The sequence below is a fragment of the Poromitra crassiceps genome (genome assembly GCF_964638095.1).
Source record: "Poromitra crassiceps genome assembly, chromosome: 2".
Lineage (NCBI taxonomy): Eukaryota > Metazoa > Chordata > Actinopteri > Beryciformes > Melamphaidae > Poromitra > Poromitra crassiceps.
In genome coordinates this window covers 99,890,198-99,904,056 of record NC_139624.1, presented here as the reverse complement: position 1 = coordinate 99,904,056, position 13,859 = coordinate 99,890,198, and the positions used below count along the sequence as shown (strand labels likewise).

The window sequence follows — 13,859 nt, the reverse complement described above, 5'->3', positions numbered from 1 at the left end:
GTGCTAATGTAGTAATAGTTAGATTTTAGTTATGCGGTCACAAGTGCGTGTCACTGGGTATTTTACATCTTCAAACCTAACTCGGCCAATCCAAACGGATGACTGGAACGATCGGTTCGTTGGGGTTCGGACGGTCAGCGTGTCGGCATGCCGGCGCGTTGGCGGACTCCCCTTCTTCCCGGACACCACCAGCAAACCCCCAGCTGTCCCCCACAGACAGCCTGCGCCGGTGCCAAAGGGCACTGGTTCACATTCCACTCCACTGACCCTCATCGCACCAGCCGCTACTTATAGTCGGCTTGTGGAGAAGCACATTACACTGTGTCACAATGCTTGTATTCTTAGTTGTGCTATTTTGATTGTCACCAGACACATCAAGGCCATGTCTAAAACTTTCCACACTTGTTTGTATGGTTAGTGGCATGGAATGGTTTTTTGGAAACGGTTCAGGGTCATTAAAAGCATTGCATTTTTAAAGTGAACAGTTACAGAAGCTGTTTCTCTCCCAATTAAGTATATAGATTGTGTTAAACATTGCATTGTTCCTTTTTCTTTCCTTGATGTACCCGACATCAGCAGCCTCAGCTGGGATAGGTGGTGTGTTGGAGTCTGAGTGTCTCGCTCCTCTGATAATATGGGTTATTTAAGGCAGGGGGCACAGAGCCTGTGCTGGGCTAATGTGACATTACTCTGGTAGCACAGATAGCCCAGTAATGGGTCATTGCTCTGGTACAGATAGCCCAGTAATGGGTCATTACTCTGGTAGCACTGATAGCCCAGTGATGGTCTGACTCTGGAATGAAGGCCTGAGAAACTTCTCTAAAGGGCTCCAGCAAAGAGTGAATGAACTGTGTCATGCGAGTAGCTCTCTTCTCGGCAGCTTAGAGGCTTGTGTGTCAGAGAAGTGTGTCAGTCTGTTTATAGACGTGCAGTAAGTTGGACATCATACAGTTGGACATTAAGTTGGAATTCCTGTTTCTCACATGTTTTGACATTGTCTTATGAGCTTATTTCAGATACATTTTTACTTTGGTTTGTGATGGATTACTTTGTGCCCGATTAATTTACTTCCCGCATGTAAAACATTGTCTTGAGATCTATAGAGAGCCGCAGGGTTGACGTATTTTTGTAGTCAGAACGCGGAAGTCCCGGACTTCCTGGTTCTTCACTGTTTCTGTCTATGGGATTTTTGAATGGGTTTTTGCCGCGATGCTTCAAATACGGTCTCTGGGCAACGCAAGATTAATCAAACGCGAACCAGAGTTCAGTCGGATAATCTTCACACATGAGGACCACTTTCATGAGTTTTGTAGCGTAAATGCGAGCCCTAGAAGTAAAAAGCTCGAGCTAAGCTAATCCAGAACTACACACTGCCGCATAGGCTTCCACGTCACGTCAGCACTCAACCTGGACTGTTGTTGATGTGTGCACTGATTACCCCGGGCTGAACGGGGCTGAACCAGGTGAGGGAAAGAGAATTTCCGTGTTCGTCCTTTGAAGTGATGACGTTATTGACGTATAATATCCCCATCGACTCAACAGTGTAGTCTCATTTAGCCGTTTGCTAGCTAGCCGCCCTTTTAACGGCACGTAAAAGCTTCAAAACTCATAAAAGTGGTCCTCGTGTGTGAAGATGATATTACTAAACACTGGTTTGATTAAGCCAGCGTTGCCCAGAGAGATTATTAGAAGCATCGCTCCAAAAAACCCATTCAAAACTCCCATAGGCGAAAACAGTGAAGAACCAGGACTGTTAGCATCGATGATTTCCGGACTCGTTCCTGCGGCTCTCTATTAAAAAGAATGCAATCGTTATTTTAAGACAGACAAGACGTTTTTTCACACTAAGTTAAAACGCACTGGCCTTTGGAGATCCATTTTAGGTTTCCTCACTTAACTGTCAGCTCTCATCACATTACCTTCCCACTAGCATTAAGATACTTTGTGTGAGTCATTCCAGCACTTTTGTTGCCTACCTGTTCTGTCCTGTACCATTTCTCTCAGTAGTCTGTCCAACTGTGCAGCCCTTTTTTCCCCCTCTGTCATTATTTCATTGTCCTGTTGTATCTCTCCTCTCCCTCCATGCTGTCTCTTCCCTTTGCCTCTGTTCAGTTCTCTCCCTCTGTAAGTCCCACTGCTCCCATGGAGGCCCCCCTGCAGGCCCAGTGCGGAGTCCCATTAGAGTCCTTGGGCTTTGGCCTAAGCCACCCCGCAAATTCCCTCTACCACATGGAGCCCCAGTCCTGCCTCAGCATGAACCCAGAGAGCTCCCAGCTCTCCACTGCTCAAGCAGCCAGCTCAGCAACACCGCTCAGTTCAACATCAACATCTATCACCGCTGAGGATGAAGAAGAGGAATGCCTGGTGGACTCTCAGCCTATCTGCTTCACTGAGAACCCCTTCCTGGTGGCCAACCGCAGAGGCAAGGGCCTTCCTGCCGGGGAGAAGATCCTCTCTGGGCCTCCTGTAGGCTACGGGAGGCCGGGCCAGCTGCAGCCCTGGCTGTACAGCAAGGCAAGGGGCCTGCCTGTGTGTGCTTTGAAGGCAGCATGGTGTGTGACTACTGACTAAGCACTGGTTTTGCTCTTTGCTCACTTGTGATCGCTGGAACCCAACTGCAGTAGAAGAGATCATACAGTATTGCCCTCGAGCGTTTGTGGAAACATTGTTTTCATCATGTTACTGTAATATGATGCCAGGAAAGCTCTTTCACTCACAGCACCTTACAATCAAAAGAGTGCAGACATTTTTGATTTGGATCGCACCAATGGGAATCAAATCCCTGAACTTGTCAATGATAGTGTCATCGTCTACCCATTGATTGCACAGGAGCATTTGTGCTGTTAGGTCAAATATTTTTTCACAGTACATGAGGGGGAGTATTTTTTAGATTGATAAATTATACAATTATGTGTATTAATCCGAGTGTAACAACCCATTGAAATGGGGCTTGTGTGGACTTGGAGTTGGGAGGATTTAGCACAGAGCTTTGAGCACCTCGTGTGGCGTTTGTGCACATAGGACCAGCAGGAATGTCTGTCCCAACAACAGCTGTGAGGGGGGTCAGGGGTCTGGAAGGAACATGACCTGTAGACACAGAAAAATGCATGTTCATAGCAAGAGATTGCTTGTTGGACTATTTGAAGATGCTTTTACAATAGGACTAACCATTGTCGTGGAGTTTCTATGCATCGCCCCTATTACACTGGTGTATCTGTGCAGTAAGTGAAAGTAAGAGCAGCTTTTTAAGTGTGTTTTGGGTTTTTGTATTCCAGGGGCCTTCCTCCGATCTCACGAGGACAGAGAGCCCAATCAGAGATGCCCCCTACTCTCCCACTATCCAGCCGGTGAGTCCACTTGGAACGCTTGGCGCTCCGCTCTTACATTCATCGTCCGTTTCCATGCCATCTCTTCACTTTCTGTTCTCCATTTACATGAGTCTGTCCTAGTTCTAGATCAGTGGTTCTCAACTGGTGTAGCCTCAGGACCCACTATTTTCCTTGTCATGAAGTCGCGACCCAAATTTCAGATTTTTTTTTAAACCACTCAAATTTATTGCACAAAAAATAGCGCATTAATTTAATACACAATGCCTTCATGGACTGTTATAAACCTCAAATGAACAAAACAGTGCAACAGAAGTGCAACTAGGGCTAAAAACCAATTGAAATAAGGCAGACTTGAATTACAGGCCTATATGTTTTTAAATTTAAACAAGTCAAACTGGTCATGCTCAGAAAGTCTTATTTGAACTGTATGAAATATGAAATAAAAGGCAGACTTATCTTGAATTACATGCCTATATGTTTTTAAACAAGTTAATAATAATAATAATAATAATAATAATAATAATAATAATAATAATAATAATAATAATAATAATAATAATAAAACAAGTTAACCTGGTCATGCTAATCCAGTTTCAATAGTCTGAATTTAACTAATATGAAATAAAAAGGCAGACTTTTCTTGAATCACAGGCAGGCTATATGCTTTTTAGTTAAACTGGTCATAACTTTTAATTAAACTGGGGCCATGCTAATCCAGTTTCAATCATCTGAATTGAACTAAAATTAAATATGAAATGAAAAGGCAGACTTCTCTTGAATTACAGGCAGAGCATATGCTTCAGCTTGTTAAACAAGTAAAACTGGTCAGGCTAATCCAGTTTCAATAATCTGAATTTAACTCGAATGAAATATGGAAAAAAAAAAAAAAATGTTTTTTTTTTGGCCAATGTCCGCGACCCAATCAAAACGGCCCCCGCGACCCACCAGTTGAGAAACTCTGTTCTAGATGGATGTACAGTATATAGAGGTATTTTTTTTACGGTCGACCATTTTGACCCTTCCTCCCTCCCTTAGCCCAGCCACCACTCTTCCAACAGCTCCATCTGTGCAGCCAGGGAGACCCGCTTTGTAAGTGGGTCTTGTGGCCCTCTCTGCTCTGGCCTGGATTCTTTTTGAGCATAATGTGTTCACTGCTCTCAGCCCTTTATCTGTTCTTACAACATGGTGATTCTAACCAGCTCAGCTGTCATGTCTGCCGCACTTCTGCCAGTCTGAAAAGCATGTGACCAGACCAGCTGATTACTGATGCTTCGCCTCATGCCGTGTTAGACTGGATGTATGTTGGAGATGCCCGTTATGTGACTGATTGTACTCCTGTCTCTACTGACCAGCTATGGCTTATTTGAACTAGATTGGGAATGGGCAACTTTGCTCAATGAAAAATGTACATTTGTTTTAATGGTTGGAATTTTATATCACTAGCTAAATCTAATAATAGACAGTATAATAGGTGGCAGATTGAGAAAATATAACGAGGAAGGTCCACAAATTGGTTTGGATTTTGTGATTAAAATGAGCTCAAGCCATACCAGCTATACATGTTTGTGTTATTGCATTGCTACTGGAGAATGTCTTGACTGTGCCCAGCATCATCCTACAGAGAGTCTCCCAGAGTTGAAGTTGAGGGACTGTTGAAACTCAAGCAGTTAGGCGTGTCTGGTCATGTGACACATCATGCCAATGCATGCATTCTTGTATATTTTCTTTCAGGCGAGCATTCATTACACCTCCACTCCCACCGCTGCTAAGGACAACAATTCATCATCAGTGAGTGCTGTTCACAACAGATTTATTTTTAGTTCAGGTTTGCCAAAATATATCGGACCAGTGAAAACCGGTCAATGTCGGTCAATTTGGAGAGCTGCATTTCCACCATTGGCTTTCATTCATTCTCAGTTATCGCTCATGCTACAGTTCTATATTCTTGTTCGTTATTTTAACTTCCATTCCGTTCTCCCTCCAGACGAGGCCGGGCGCCATCCAGCCAATGGGGCGCGTGGTGCGGCCGAGCGCCTCCCCCGCCACTCCGGACAGCCACAGTCCCAACCCCTTCCAGCATGGCCCCTCCCCCATCAACTCCCAGACCTCTGTAAGACCCCTCACCTCCACCTCGTAGGGCCGCGCTCACCCCTGTGCTGCCTGTGACCGCACAGTCTCAAAACACTGAAGTCTCAGCAGTGCAGCAGAATTACAGCAACTTAAGGCATGAGAATGATTTTGTTTCTTAAATGAAGCTAAAACCCAAGACTTGGAAGACTTATATTTGAATGCACAGATGAACTTGGGTCTATGCGAGTAGTCGACCCAGTGGTTGCACTTATTGGCGGTGTAACCTCAGAGGAAAACAGAGCGTCCAAACCCAGAGTCTGAGCTCCTGAATCAGACCAACAGAATTCCATGTGAAGTGGGGTTTCCTGGAATGCTTCACTCATTCCTTGTATTGGCAAGCAGCACAACCCCAAGCTAGTCAATAATGAAGAAGCTATTGATTTCATCCCATGTCTTCCCGAGTGTATCACCAAGGTGCTCGCACAGAAAGATCTGCCATGGCTTTGAACACAGCAGCGGCACCGCCTCACTCTCCAAGCCCTACTGTCTGTCTTTCTCTGGCACATCTCCCTCTCCCACATGAAACCAGCTGCCATGCTGTCCTCCACTGTCTTCTTCAACTTTGCTGGTTTTTCTCATCGTCTACCCTCTCGTACTTGTCTGTCCTCTCCACCTCCTCTTCTTCCCCTTCCCTGTGGTTCCCTACCATACGAACCCCACCCCACCCCACCCTCCTCTCCTGTTGCCTCCAACCCCCTCCCCCCCTTCCTGCAGCCTCGCGCCCCCTCCCCCACCTCGCCCGACGAGTTCCCCATGAATATCAAGCAGGCATACAAGGCATTTGCCGCCGTGCCTCACTCGCTGGCAGTGCTGGAGCCGCCACAGGTAGGCCGCGCCACCCGGACTCGCCCCGGGTCACCACAACAAAGCATGCTGTGCTGATTGGTTGGTCGCCCCCCCCCCTCCCCGCCCCTTCCGGACTGGAGCAGGCTGTCCTATCGGAGCCTGTGCCGCGCCGGGGGGGGGGCCTGTGACGTGCTGTGTCGTGTGGAATGCGTTCATCGTTGGTTTTGTACTACAGTGACATCGGCTTTCACGTTGGTGTTTTTCCGTTTGCCCGACCATGTGTGGTTCCTGTACTGATTGTTCCGATGCCCTTTTTATATGTTATATCCCAGCTCGGAACCAGCCTGCCTGCTCCCTTCCTCTGTGTTGGTGCTGAGTCTGAGGTTCCTTTGTTGTGCTAATGCACGTTCCTTCCTCTGTCCAACAGGATCTGTATGGCATGAGGAACAATGTTCATCCCAAGCAGCCTTCTCCAGAGGTGAGTGGCTACTATGAAAGTACTGACCCAAATATTTGAAGCACGTCAGTATGCACACAGTTGTCTGTCTGTAGTATTTAAGTGAAACTGCAGCCAGGTTCAAGTTCAGCAACACTGTATTGAAACCCTCTTGTCAAGAAATGTTAGTAATCTGTATTATTTACTTAAAGAGTTGCTCAGTTACCCGCTGGCCCTCAGTCATGTAATAATAATAATAATAATAATAATAATGATTGGATTTATATAGCGCCTTTCCAAGTGCTCAAAGCGCTTCACAGAATCATTATTCGTTCACACCATTCGTACCGGTGGTTCGAAAGCGTGGCAGCCACACATCGGCGCTCAACGGCCCCTCCGACCACCATCATTCATGTCTACATTCATACCAATCATACGAGGCAATGTTAGTCTGACAGCCTGGTGACACCCTGTGTGGCCTTTTCAGCCTGAGTTGATCAACGAGGTGTTTGATGATGGGGTAGGAGGTCATGAGGGAGCTGGCAAGGGTCTGACTGGCAATGTCTCCCCCCGGCGGGAGTATTTGAGCCTGGCAGCGGTGCCTCGCCTCTCCAGGCCTTCCCTGGACCTGCAGGTACCCACTGCCTCCACCACAGCTAGAGCACACCCTATCCTTCCCTTGGGCTGTGGTTCTGCAAAGCTTTCAGCGGTGGTGGTGGTGGTGTCCCTATCCCCTGAGAGCAGGAGACAACCGTGCTACATTTTGTCAGAAATCGGGCTGCCAATTGTCTGGCTTTGAATCAGCTTATGGTGTTGGGTTCTGATTTGATTGCCGATTTAAATTATTTGTGTTTTTCCGAATGCAATACTTTCCTCTGGCATCTCTCACATTTTCCTTAACAACTTTAGCAAATGGCAATTAAAAAAAATATTATTTTAACAATCTGCATTGGTCTTCTTTGTCTTGAAGTCTGGCTGACCTTTCTTCATGCCATCATCTGTAAATGTTAACAGGTGTCATCGGTCATACTATTTTACTACTACTAGATCTAATGCTAAAATCTCTTCTATTATCACCTTTATCCATTCCTATTATAAGTGTTATTCCTTCTCACTACCCTGCAGACTCCCTCTCCCAGTGGAAAGGACAGTCCAGAGCAGCGCTCTTTCAGGGACAGACAGAAGTACTTTGAGATCGACGTGAAGCAGCAGACGCCGGACAAGCCCAAACCTCGTGTCTCACTCGTTGGAGAGGATGACCTCAAGAAAATGAGGGAGGAAGAAGGTCAGTTTCCACAATGTCTCTTTAGACATAAAAGATCAAATTTTATCCTTAGATAAAAGAAAAATCTCTGTCTTAGCTGAGATGTCTGTCGTACAAATTTACCAACATGTCTCCGTTCACCTCAACCCAGAGAGGAGGTTCGAGCAGCGGGCGCGGGAGTACCTGCTGGATGAGGACGAGGAAGATGAGGAGGAGGACCTGGCGAAGCAGGTGGAGGAGATGAAGGCCAGCGGCAAGGTGCTGCTGGACGGAGTGGAGTACAATGTGGAGCCAGTGTCCACTCCGTCACGACACTGCTCCACACCACCAAGCTACAACGTCACACCACCTAGCTACTGTGGCAGCTCAGGGTAAGAGCGCACATGCATGAATATTTCAAGCTACCAGATACAACTTTTTGCCTTGAGGCTGGAAGGCCCAGTTTCAGGCAAACATGGGGGGTTTAGGTGTGTGAGACAGACTATGCATGTATAATCTATGCTATTTGTCAAAACGTTGTATACTGTAACCTTTCAACTTCATCATGTTTTTTCATTGTCTCAGTTCATTAATCAACCTTTCTCTTTTGAATCTGTGTAGGCCGTCCTCTGTAGATGGAAAAGGAGACTCCCAGAGGAATTCACTGGAGGAAGGCTTCAGGTTGGAGCAGCGGCCCAACTCTATGACCGGGTGATTAAATGTGCAATAATGTTTTAGTATATCTGTGTCTTGCTGTGTTTCCTGTAGCATAATAACACTAGTGTCTTGACTGTCTTGTCAGCCTGATCCCGGTGTATCCTGGGGAGTCAGCAGCTCCCATCCGTACAGCCAAAGCAGAGCGCAGACACCAGGAGAGGTTGCGCATGCAGAGTCCAGAGTTGGCCGCTGCCCCCGACAAGGACCTGTCTCCTGCTGAGAAACGAGCTCTGGAGGCTGAGAAGAGAGCCATGTGGAGAGCAGCACGGTAAGAGCTCTGGAGGCTGAGAAGAGAGCCATGTGGAGAGCAGCACGGTAAGAGCTCTGGAGGCTGAGAAGAGAGCCATGTGGAGAGCAGCACGGTAAGAGAAGAGAGCCATGTGGAGAGCAGCACGGTAAGAGAAGAGAGCCATGTGGAGAGCAGCACGGTAAGAGAAGAGAGCCATGTGGAGAGCAGCACGGTAAGAGAAGAGAGCCATGTGGAGAGCAGCACGGTAAGAGCTCTGGAGGCTGAGAAGAGAGCCATGTGGAGAGCAGCACGGTAAGAGCTCTGGAGCCTGAGAAGAGAGCCATGTGGAGAGCAGCACGGTAAGAGCTCTGGAGGCTGAGAAGAGAGCCATGTGGAGAGCAGCACGGTAAGAGCTCTGGAGGCTGAGAAGAGAGCCATGTGGAGAGCAGCACGGTAAGAGCTCTGGAGGCTGACAAGAGAGCCATGTGGAGAGCAGCACGGTAAACTGACTTGGAGGATAAAATAGCTAATGTTGACAAGTCTCTTTCTTTGGTTTTACCCTGCAACTTATGCGTTTCCTTTCAAGTTTCCTTAAAAATGAAACTTCCTACCTTTTCTTCCCAGCTTATACTTTTAGCACTTTTCTCCCCAGCTTAAACTTCTATCACTTTCCTATCATACATGAGGATTGTAGGGAGAGGAGAGTATTTGTTATCAGTAGGGTTGTGTTGTATAGTATTTGTTGTCAGTAGGGTTGTGTTGTATAGTATTTGTTATCAGTAGGGTTGTGTTGTAGAGTATTTGTTATCAGTAGGGTTGTGTTGTAGAGTATTTGTTATCAGTAGGGTTGTGTTGTAGAGTATTTGTTATCAGTAGGGTTGTGTTGTAGAGTATTTGTTGTCAGTAGGGTTGTGTTGTATAGTATTTGTTATCAGTAGGGTTGTGTTGTATAGTATTTGTTGTCAGTAGGGTTGTGTTGTATAGTATTTGTTATCAGTAGGGTTGTGTTGTATAGTATTTGTTATCAGTAGGGTTGTGTTGTATAGTATTTGTTATCAGTAGGGTTGTGTTGTAGAGTATTTGTTATCAGTAGGGTTGTGTTGTATAGTATTTGTTATCAGTAGGGTTGTGTTGTAGAGTATTTGTTATCAGTAGGGTTGTGTTGTAGAGTATTTGTTATCAGTAGGGTTGTGTTGTAGAGTATTTGTTATCAGTAGGGTTGTGTTGTAGAGTATTTGTTATCAGTAGGGTTGTGTTGTAGAGTATTTGTTATCAGTAGGGTTGTGTTGTAGAGTATTTGTTATCAGTAGGGTTGTGTTGTAGAGTATTTGTTGTCAGTAGGGTTGTGTTGTAGAGTATTTGTTATCAGTAGGGTTGTGTTGTAGAGTATTTGTTATCAGTAGGGTTGTGTTGTATAGTATTTGTTATCAGTAGGGTTGTGTTGTAGAGTATTTGTTATCAGTAGGGTTGTGTTGTAGAGTATTTGTTATCAGTAGGGTTGTGTTGTAGAGTATTTGTTGTCAGTAGGGTTGTGTTGTATAGTATTTGTTATCAGTAGGGTTGTGTTGTATAGTATTTGTTATCAGTAGGGTTGTGTTGTATAGTATTTGTTATCAGTAGGGTTGTGTTGTATAGTATTTGTTATCAGTAGGGTTGTGTTGTAGAGTATTTGTTATCAGTAGGGTTGTGTTGTATAGTATTTGTTATCAGTAGGGTTGTGTTGTATAGTATTTGTTATCAGTAGGGTTGTGTTGTATAGTATTTGTTATCAGTAGGGTTGTGTTGTATAGTATTTGTTATCAGTAGGGTTGTGTTGTAGAGTATTTGTTATCAGTAGGGTTGTGTTGTATAGTATTTGTTATCAGTAGGGTTGTGTTGTATAGTATTTGTTATCAGTAGGGTTGTGTTGTATAGTATTTGTTATCAGTAGGGTTGTGTTGTATAGTATTTGTTATCAGTAGGGTTGTGTTGTAGAGTATTTGTTATCAGTAGGGTTGTGTTGTAGAGTATTTGTTATCAGTAGGGTTGTGTTGTAGAGTATTTGTTATCAGTAGGGTTGTGTTGTATAGTATTTGTTATCAGTAGGGTTGTGTTGTATAGTATTTGTTATCAGTAGGGTTGTGTTGTAGAGTATTTGTTATCAGTAGGGTTGTGTTGTAGAGTATTTGTTATCAGTAGGGTTGTGTTGTAGAGTATTTGTTATCAGTAGGGTTGTGTTGTATAGTATTTGTTATCAGTAGGGTTGTGTTGTATAGTATTTGTTATCAGTAGGGTTGTGTTGTATAGTATTTGTTATCAGTAGGGTTGTGTTGTAGAGTATTTGTTATCAGTAGGGTTGTGTTGTAGAGTATTTGTTATCAGTAGGGTTGTGTTGTAGAGTATTTGTTGTCAGTAGGGTTGTGTTGTAGAGTATTTGTTGTCAGTAGGGTTGTGTTGTAGAGTATTTGTTATCAGTAGGGTTGTGTTGTAGAGTATTTGTTATCAGTAGGGTTGTGTTGTAGAGTATTTGTTGTCAGTAGGGTTGTGTTGTAGAGTATTTGTTGTCAGTAGGGTTGTGTTGTATAGTATTTGTTATCAGTAGGGTTGTGTTGTAGAGTATTTGTTGTCAGTAGGGTTGTGTTGTAGAGTATTTGTTATCAGTAGGGTTGTGTTGTAGAGTATTTGTTATCAGTAGGGTTGTGTTGTAGAGTATTTGTTATCAGTAGGGTTGTGTTGTAGAGTATTGTTGTCAGTAGGGTTGTGTTGTAGAGTATTTGTTATCAGTAGGGTTGTGTTGTATAGTATTTGTTATCAGTAGGGTTGTGTTGTAGAGTATTTGTTGTCAGTAGGGTTGTGTTGTAGAGTATTTGTTATCAGTAGGGTTGTGTTGTATAGTATTTGTTATCAGTAGGGTTGTGTTGTAGAGTATTTGTTATCAGTAGGGTTGTGTTGTATAGTATTTGTTATCAGTAGGGTTGTGTTGTAGAGTATTTGTTGTCAGTAGGGTTGTGTTGTAGAGTATTTGTTATCAGTAGGGTTGTGTTGTAGAGTATTTGTTATCAGTAGGGTTGTGTTGTAGAGTATTTGTTATCAGTAGGGTTGTGTTGTAGAGTATTTGTTGTCAGTAGGGTTGTGTTGTAGAGTATTTGTTATCAGTAGGGTTGTGTTGTAGAGTATTTGTTGTCAGTAGGGTTGTGTTGTAGAGTATTTGTTATCAGTAGGGTTGTGTTGTAGAGTATTTGTTATCAGTAGGGTTGTGTTGTAGAGTATTTGTTGTCAGTAGGGTTGTGTTGTAGAGTATTTGTTATCAGTAGGGTTGTGTTGTAGAGTATTTGTTATCAGTAGGGTTGTGTTGTAGAGTATTTGTTGTCAGTAGGGTTGTGTTGTAGAGTATTTGTTATCAGTAGGGTTGTGTTGTAGAGTATTTGTTATCAGTAGGGTTGTGTTGTATAGTATTTGTTATCAGTAGGGTTGTGTTGTAGAGTATTTGTTATCAGTAGGGTTGTGTTGTAGAGTATTTGTTATCAGTAGGGTTGTGTTGTAGAGTATTTGTTGTCAGTAGGGTTGTGTTGTAGAGTATTTGTTATCAGTAGGGTTGTGTTGTAGAGTATTTGTTGTCAGTAGGGTTGTGTTGTAGAGTATTTGTTGTCAGTAGGGTTGTGTTGTAGAGTATTTGTTATCAGTAGGGTTGTGTTGTAGAGTATTTGTTATCAGTAGGGTTGTGTTGTAGAGTATTTGTTGTCAGTAGGGTTGTGTTGTAGAGTATTTGTTATCAGTAGGGTTGTGTTGTAGAGTATTTGTTGTCAGTAGGGTTGTGTTGTAGAGTATTTGTTGTCAGTAGGGTTGTGTTGTAGAGTATTTGTTGTCAGTAGGGTTGTGTTGTATAGTATTTGTTATCAGTAGGGTTGTGTTGTAGAGTATTTGTTGTCAGTAGGGTTGTGTTGTAGAGTATTTGTTGTCAGTAGGGTTGTGTTGTAGAGTATTTGTTATCAGTAGGGTTGTGTTGTAGAGTATTTGTTATCAGTAGGGTTGTGTTGTAGAGTATTTGTTGTCAGTAGGGTTGTGTTGTAGAGTATTTGTTATCAGTAGGGTTGTGTTGTAGAGTATTTGTTGTCAGTAGGGTTGTGTTGTAGAGTATTTGTTGTCAGTAGGGTTGTGTTGTAGAGTATTTCTTATCAGTAGGGTTGTGTATCTCTGCTTCTTTGATTCAATACATAATATGGAATCAATGATTCAATGCACCTAAGAAGCGTTTTAAGCGGTCATCACCAATTCAACACAATTTGATTCAGTCCTGTTTCGATGCAAAAGCAGTGTGATATTATGATACAAGTCAATAAGTAACAGTACTATTTTACCTCTACTATAGAGGCCACTGGTTGTAAGAAGGAATCTCTTCAATCTCTTCAAATAGCTCAAAGAGTTAGATGTGCTACTGCTGCTCGACCTTGTTTTGGATAATTGCCACACTTTGATCAAGTTGTCCGTGCTATAAACCTTTATCAAGTTACCTTTATCAACCTTTATAAACACTTTGATCAAGTTGTCCGTGCTATAAACCTTTATCAAGTTACCTTTATCAACCTTTATAAACACTTTGATCAAGTTGTCCGTGCTATAAACCCCAAGTGGGTCCATGCTTCATTTATAATTGATAGATATTCGGTGCGTCCTACATTTTGCTGTTTGAATGCTTTGTTATACATGACCAATTATTAAAGGTGCTGTCTCCTTGCACACCTCAATATTGGTTTCTTGCCATTTTGGTGGTTGAGGAGTTTAAGCTTAATTCTACTGTTGCCCTCACAAGTTGCTCTGGATGCAAGTTGCATCAGCTATCTCATGCCCAGAATCAGAATGTAAAGTGTACTTAGTACTTTCTCTCAGTGGTAGAGGGTAAATGACCCTGAACCTCCCGCTCAGTAACACGGATCAGTCATTTCCGAGCAGTTCTATGTCCAGTCATCCCCAAACACAAGTTCACTGTTGATTCAGTGTTGTGAGAACACC

At 43.6% G+C, this 13,859-nt stretch overlaps 1 protein-coding gene across 1 annotated transcript in view; it reads left to right on the top strand.

The window, feature by feature from the left end:
- Positions 1-13,859, top strand: part of scrib (scribble planar cell polarity protein) — a 168,406-nt gene that overhangs the window by 145,843 nt on the left and 8,704 nt on the right. The window contains exons 32-40 of the mRNA XM_083631875.1: positions 3,276-3,347; positions 5,061-5,117; positions 5,314-5,439; positions 6,673-6,723; positions 7,169-7,315; positions 7,807-7,966; positions 8,097-8,316; positions 8,546-8,635; positions 8,727-8,909. Of these exons, the coding sequence (XP_083488001.1) occupies positions 3,276-3,347; positions 5,061-5,117; positions 5,314-5,439; positions 6,673-6,723; positions 7,169-7,315; positions 7,807-7,966; positions 8,097-8,316; positions 8,546-8,635; positions 8,727-8,909 (1,106 nt within the window). The remainder of the gene's footprint in view (positions 1-3,275; positions 3,348-5,060; positions 5,118-5,313; positions 5,440-6,672; positions 6,724-7,168; positions 7,316-7,806; positions 7,967-8,096; positions 8,317-8,545; positions 8,636-8,726; positions 8,910-13,859) is intronic.